This window comes from Sinocyclocheilus grahami, unplaced genomic scaffold (assembly GCF_001515645.1).
Source record: "Sinocyclocheilus grahami isolate Dianchi unplaced genomic scaffold, SAMN03320097.WGS_v1.1 scaffold9.1, whole genome shotgun sequence".
NCBI classification, from domain to species: domain Eukaryota; kingdom Metazoa; phylum Chordata; class Actinopteri; order Cypriniformes; family Cyprinidae; genus Sinocyclocheilus; species Sinocyclocheilus grahami.
Window position 1 is genome coordinate 909,459 of NW_015505188.1, and position 7,744 is coordinate 917,202.

Here is a 7,744-nt window from a genome sequence, read left to right on the forward strand (position 1 = left end):
TATATTTTAAAGTATATTAAAATAGAAACCATTATTTTATATTGTTATAACATTTTGCAAGATTACTGTTTTCTGTATTTTTGATCAAATGCAGTCTTGATGAGCATAAGCGACTTCTTTAAAAAACATTACATTACATTGAACGGCAGTGTATATATATATATATATATATATATATGTATGTGTATGTGTGTGTGTGTGTATAAAATGTTCCCATGAAGTTATGAAAATGTTCTAAGTATTCTCTTTTTTTTAATGTTTTAGAAAAAAAATTTCTTGGTTGTGCGAAAGTTCATTCCACTGTATCAGTTTGCACTTTGCAGCCATTATAACAATGTTACTTTTGAATGTTCTTTAAACATTGTAGAACAAGTTGTAACATTTAAAAATGTTAGTCGAACGTCTAATTAAAGTTTTTCTGAAAAAAAAATAAAACGTGAACAATGTATAATTAGTGTTTTAGTGCATTAAGAAGATAACTTTGCACTAAATTTGAGAGAAACTTCGCGGAATAACGCTCCCTGTTAGTTGGGATTAATACTGAAGAAGGTCTAGGAACAGATGATATTTCTCATTTCTTATTTCACATTATGTCAACCGTTACTCACACACATTCAAGCACTGTTTGTCTGTCGATATCAAATCTACATCTTCATTGGCTTGTTTATGAGTGTTGGACAATAGTGGGCATTTCAGCTTCATAATTCATCCATTAAAATTGCACAGTATTACTATTTGTGATTTTTGCTATGTATGTTTCCTGAATAATCTTGGAAATAACAAATAACTTGAATCTTTGAGCTTTGATTTATAATAGCAGTTGTTCCACAGCATGTTTTGAGAACATTTCCTCCAGTTTTTCAAGGAAGTATGTAGCTCTTGATGTGCTACAAACCCCAGCAGTAGACACGATTAATGATAGGCCAGTGTTTGAGAAATATCTAATTACTCTCCAGCAGGTCTGGAACTTGTTCCTGCAAGAATTGGTTCATCACTCCTCTCCCGCAGCAACATATGCTGAAACAGCAGCCCTAATAGTAGCACTTAACTGAATAAAAAGAGATCAACTCAAAACTCAACTGGAGGGCTCATAGATAAACGCAGGACCTTGTCAGCTAAAGCTTTTTTGGTAAACCTGTCTTTTGTTATTATTTCTTTTAATGAGGAAAAAATACTGAGTGCACTTGTACATACTTGACATTACAGATAATTATGTCAGGAATTGTAAACAATATGGCAATAATGCATTTGGTGAATATGAGAGTGTTGATTTAAAGTCTTTACAAGATTGTTATGCCAGTGATTTGATGAAAAAAAACATAATTAGACTTTTTAATAAATATAATATGTAAAATATACACATAACATCCATCCTGTCAAATTACACACACACACACACGGTAAAGAGTGCCATTACCATTTGGCTCAAAATGCCTTTTGAGACATTTTGTACCCTCACGGTACACAGTAAAACAGAGCAGGTGATAGAGGAGGTAATGAAACAGTCCAGTCAGCTTTCTGAATACACAAGCACAGAGGCCGTCTGGGGAAATGACATTGCGTAGGAAATTAGATTCCCACTGAGTAAATAGAACATCCAGACTAAGACCGGACTCATTTAACTCATGTAAGAAGGATTCATTTTGCCAGTTCCTACAGTGCTTACAAAGGCAGTTCCAAAAACAAATCTTTATAAAATGATGATTTGTTGATTGAATGATATTGATTTGCTTTCTCATCAGTATCAATCAGCCAAACAGAACATTGGCCATACTTTAGTTTTTTTGGGGGGGATATTGGATATCCTAAATCAATCATTCTGAATGGAAACAAGATAGCAACCTTACATTGCTGAATGGAGCTAGAAAAACATGTTGACCAATATTTCCTCTTACACTAACCAGGACAGCAATATATCAGGCTGCTTGTCTTAAAAACAGATAAGTCAAAAACTATGTTAATTGATGAATAAGTGCAAACAAAAGTGGAACATCATCAAGGGATTCATTACTAACACATAAAAACATGACTTTTTCTTCCAGTTTTACTTGTTTCCTTTCTAAATTAGATTGGGATTAAATATTTCTGAGCTCAGCCATGCACAACGTGTATTTTTTTTTATTGGTAAAAGCTAAATAATAAAGCATACCCGTCTACATTTGGTGACCTTTCTTAATATTGATTGAATAGAATGCCTCAAAAGAAAAGCATAAAGCTGGTATTTTCTTTTACATGGTTACAGAATAAGATTTATCATGAAAAAAAACCTAAGTTAAATTCTCCTTCACACAGAGGACCCTTTATAGGGCATTTCTGCCTTGGCAGGTCATTTGACAGACGAACACTGCAGCTTCACCTTGTTTTTGTTGCCTTCTCACTCTATAAGCGATGCTAGATATATAACATCAGCATTGTGTATTATGCATGTATGTAGACCTTGCCGCTAGTACGTTCAGAATCCAAAGATGTCCCATTGATTTCTCTGAAATGCAAATAAAGCAATCTATCATATGCTCCTTCCTCATTGAGAGTCGCTGTTGAGCTTTGATCTTTCCCAATAATACTGTCTGGACATCTAAAGCAAAATCAAGTTCAGGGCTGAATGCTGCCCAACCATGTATTGAGGAGTACAACACTGATTATCCAAAAGATGTCAAGAAGCTTTAATAATGACAAAACGAACCTACTTCTACACATCTATGTACTTGTTCTGTTGCCAATGTATTATTATGTTTTCCGAAAATATATTGATTAAGACTAAAGTAATAGACCAAAGAACATTGGTGCATGCAGTGTTTTAAGTTTATCAATCTCTTAAATTAGACCACAGACCACAATGTCAATTACAAGTCCCTTCAGAATGCAGATGGCATATTGGGGTCAGGTAAGATGCTTTTATGTTTTTTTGATAGAGGTCTCTTATTCTCACCGAAGCTGCATTTATTTGGATCAAAATAAAAACAGTGATATTGTGATATATTATTACAAATTAATATAACAGTTTTTCTATTTGAATATATTTCAAAATATCATTTATTCCTGTGATGGCAAAGCTGAATTTTCAGCAGTCATTACTCCAGTTTTCAGTGTCACATGACCCTTGAGAAATCATTCTGATATGCTGATTTGCTGCTCAAGAAACATTACTTATTATTATCAATGTTGAAAACACTCGTGCTGCTTAATATTTTGTGAAAAACGTGATTTTTTTTTCAGGTTTCTTTGATGAAACAAAAGTTCAAAAGAGCAATATGTGAAATAGAGATGTTCGTAACCATGTAAAAGCCTTTACTTTTGTTACATTTTAATTTTTTACTTTATTTTATTATATATTCCGATTCCGAAATAATTCAAGCTGAATTCCGCAACTGACCAATCAGAATCAGGTCTTCTACAGCCCTATATTTTCCTATTACTAATTTAAATGGTAATTTTAGGTTTTTCTAAAACATTTAAATTGTGACACTGCATGAGTTTTGCATTTGTTATTCATTGCAATATGGAAATAAGTGCAGTTCATGAAGTGCAGGTTTCCTTTAAAGCGATAATGAAAGCGGGTTGCCGTAGCCGACAGCTGGGGGCTCTAGACCGTTGTGTGGGAGGGAGAATGACAGCGGCTCTGTGCCTCTTCTCTTCAGCTTGTGCAGGAGGATATTTACACCGAGGAACCCAAACAACACCACACGTATGATGAGAATGCTTTTTATGCAAAGAAGGGTTGTGGTTACATGGAGTAGCTAACATGCCAATAAGGGAGGAAAGACACATTTAGTTGTTCGGGGGTAAGATTTAACCTGTTGTCTTTCTGATGACTGTATCGCTTTTGTCTCTTAAAATGATGCATGAGCGCTGCTAGATGAATAATGGAAACATATGCTGCGATTTGATTACATGACTGGCTATAACAAGTCCTGTGAGAGCAACAAAGCAGCCCTACAGATAGCGGAACAGTATGTGAGATTTTCTCGCATGGATGGTGTGTTTTGAAAAGAAGAAATTGATTAAATTCCCTCGGGGGGAAAAAAGCGTGCTGATATATACACTCTAAAAAATGCTGGGTTAAATACAACCCAGTGCTGGGTAAAATAGGGACAAACCCAGCAATTGGGTTGTTTTGGCCCAGCGGTAAAACAACCCAATTGCTGGGGTTGTCCCTATTTTACCCAGCACTGGGTTGTATTTAACCCAGCATTTTTAGAGTGTATACAGCTGCTTTTTGCCTTACTGCTAATTAAACGTGTTAATATGTTGCGAAGCTTGTTTATTTTTTCATATAATTTGGATTTAGAGTAATTCCGTCCTATTGTTTTTTTCACTAGACAAATTTAGAGGTTCAACTTTTGTTAAACACACAACGGCACTATATCACAACATAGCGCGCAAGCATCAGGTCCTCTTATTGTTCCTCTTACATCCTTCATCTGCAATTATCAGCCCATGTTGGCTCCGTGCACCATTTTATACATGTTATTATATTTTATAAAAGATTTTAAATATATTTACTTTCTTTCTAGTGCATATTATAATGATAATCTATAGAAAATGACTAAAATGAGTGTGACAGGTCTTGACAGTTCATGGTTCAGCAGCAGGTGTGCTTTTTACTTGCATGTCTCAGCTCTGTTTACGTACAATATCTTAGCCATCAGCCACTATGATATATAGGCTACATGACAGCTTTGTGAATATGTTGTTGTACATCTTTGTGTTTGGCTACAAACTGTAAATGATTGACAGTGAACTATTCCGTTTGGTTTATTCCTCACTCACTCAATGCAACACGGTTGGGTAAGGCACAAAATGTGCCCGACCACTCTGTAGTCAGTGACGTGACACTGATATCAAAGATTGCTTTTCTTTTGAACCAGTCCTTCACTGCCAGCCCCAGCCTCTTCAAAGGATGCATTGGCAGATTTCCAAGATGAATTAAAACATAAAATAGGCTTATGAAAACATTTTTAGATGTCGTTTTAAGATTAAGACCGTCATTATTTCCTGTGATTAAGGTAATTACAGGGTGTTATTATGGACTTGAAACTGTTAAGTGCTAAATATATTTTAATAATTATGAATATATTTTAATATGAAATGTAAATTATATATAATTAACATAATAAAATAATTATTTTATTATTTTTATTTTAATATAGAATAATTATTTTCAATTTTAGTGTTTATAATTTAATTTATTCCTGTGATGGCAAAGCTTCAGTGTCACATGATCCATCAGAAATCATTCTAATATGCAGATTTGGTGCTCAAGAAACATTTATTTTTATCAATGTTAAAAACAGTTGTGCTGCCTAATATTTTTGTGGAATATCTTTTGACTTGTTGTGTGTGTGTGTGTATATATATATATATATATATATAGTCTATGATGACAACACTTAAATGTAATGGATGTAATGTGTTTCATCCAATCCGTTTTGTAAGTTGCTGACACACATTCATCATTTTCATCCTCTTACAGATCATATTTATGACACTGTTAAAGAAGGCCTTTTCAGATATTCCAGGCCAAAAGAGGGACTATGGGCTCAAAAGGAGTAGAGAGACGTAAACAGGCCACCCCTGGCCAGACTCCCGAGGGCAATGTGGTGATGAGCTTTAGTTTCGAGAGCTATCAGCTGGAGGAAGAGGACTGTCAGGTGAAAGACATCTCAGATAAAGGAGTGCTGGCCCTTTCAGAACCTGGTGAGTTTCTGCTGCATATGATGTGCCTCAATGTAACTACAAAATGTCATTTGAGACACTATTTCATTTATGTTGTGCTCGTACAATCTGTATAAATACAGATTTTGGTTTGGCAAAGACTCAGCTTGGTTTAAAAGGTTACAATGCTTGGCATGTGCAAGCTAGGTCTAATCATGTTAGGTGGAGAGTCTGTTGTCCCCTCACGTTGCCTGGATACAAAGGTCATGCTTATTAAATCAGTGGAGTAGAAGAACATACACATTTATCTTTAGAATTTGCTATTCTCTTCTAGCTAAGCATATAGATATATTTTACATTTGATGTAAGTGTTTCATTTTTAAGCATGATTTCATTTCTTCCATCTCTTAAATTAGGTATGTAGTGTTGAAATACTAAAGCTGTACAGAAGTGCGTCCATCAATCAGTTTCTCATAAAGAAAGAGAGAGAGAGCAACATGTCAAATGTCTCATACATATGCATAAATATACTTCAAAGAGACAGCACACAGGCTGATAGACAAATATTTAAAACGCACATTTTGAAATGTCATACAAATAAAACACGAAGAGGGCTTTTGTTTATAACTCTCACTTGTTGTTTGTGCATACAAATTGTGTGATTTTTGTGCATAGCGTTTGAAGAACCTATTCCAGATGACCGTTACCATAGGATCTATTTTGCCATGCTCCTGGCTGGAGTGGGCTTCCTGCTGCCTTACAATAGCTTCATTACAGATGTTGACTACCTGCATCATAAATTTGAAGGTACTCCATTATATTTATGGACTCCATATTTTAGCTAGCATTAAAGGGTTAGTTCACCCAAAAATGAAAATTCTGTCATTAATTACTCACCCTCGTGTTGTTCGAAACCCGTAAGACCTTCGTTCATCTTCGGAACACAATTTAAGATATTTTTGATGAAATATGAGGGCTCATTACGCCGAATCTGGGTCGGCGCCACCACACGCTCGCGTCATGATATTGTAATGAACGCGCGTCCACGAGTGACGCAGTAGAGACGAAAATGTGGAATAAAGTCGTTATTTTTGTTTTCTTTGCGCAAAAAAGTGTTCTCGTAGCTTCGTAACTTTACAGTTGAACCACTGATGTCACACGGACTACTTTGCCGATCATCTTGGTACTTTTCTGGACCTTGAATGTGGTAGTTACTTTGCTGTCTATGGGAGGGTCAGAGAGCCCTCAGATTTAATAAAAAATATCTTACATTTTGTTCCGAAGATGAACGGAGGTCTTACGGGTTTGGAAAAACATGAGGATGAGTAATTAATGACAGAATTTTCATTTTTGGGTGAAATAACCATTTAAAATTAAACAAATTATGGTTGAAATTTCTGTTAATGATCGTGAGTTTTAAAACATGTTGTACTTGTGTTTTCATGGTTATTGTCAGAATTGTTCATTATAATATATATATATATATAGTCTGGCCACCATTTATATACAGTGGTGTGAAAAAGTGTTGGCCCCCTTCCTGATTTCTTATTGTTTTGCATGTTTGTCACACTTTAATGTTTCAGATCATCAAACAAATTTAAATATTAGTAAAAGATAACACAAGTGAACACAACATGCAGTTTTTAAATGAAGGTTTGACATATGAAATGATTTCTGTTCATATTATGGAATAAAATCTATCTTATATATATTATGCATTAAACACTAGGCTATAGCTTCCAGTTATTCAAGCACCACAGTCTTGACAATATAAGCTCATTTAAAAAAAAAAACTTACACAGGAAAAAAAAATCTTTTTTGTATTTTGTACAAAATATATATTTTTAAATGCTGTTGCCTCAGTCTATACGAAATATAAAATGTCTATGCATATTTAAATGGTCTCAGATTACGGGAAATTATGCTATTATACGACAATCTGACTTTCCCTCAAGTATAAAATAACAAGAATTTCTCATGTGTGAAGATTTATCTGTTATCATTTTCCCACACACCCTTGTTTTCACAAAACCACCTGAGAAGAGTACTGTGGAACCATTATGTATAGTAGAGTTGTAACCATGCTGGC

General features: G+C 34.6%; 1 protein-coding gene across 1 annotated transcript; it reads left to right on the top strand.

Moving 5' to 3' along the window:
• Positions 1 to 3,579: 3,579 nt before the first annotated feature.
• Positions 3,580 to 6,500, top strand: LOC107592437 (equilibrative nucleoside transporter 4-like). The gene is made up of 3 exons (XM_016281952.1): positions 3,580 to 3,782; positions 5,474 to 5,697; positions 6,331 to 6,500. Exons 2-3 carry the CDS (start codon positions 5,535 to 5,537, stop codon positions 6,498 to 6,500), a joined length of 333 nt encoding a protein of 110 aa, XP_016137438.1. The 5' UTR covers positions 3,580 to 3,782; positions 5,474 to 5,534.
• Positions 6,501 to 7,744: the final 1,244 nt, after the last annotated feature.

Coding starts and splice junctions, on each gene's coding strand:
- LOC107592437 (XM_016281952.1), top strand. CDS start 5,535: ATGGGCTCAAAAGGAGTAGAGAGACGTAAACAGGCCACCCCTGGCCAG. Junction 5,698..6,330: donor GCTGGCCCTTTCAGAACCTG/GTGAGTTTCTGC, acceptor TTTTGTGCATAG/CGTTTGAAGAACCTATTCCA.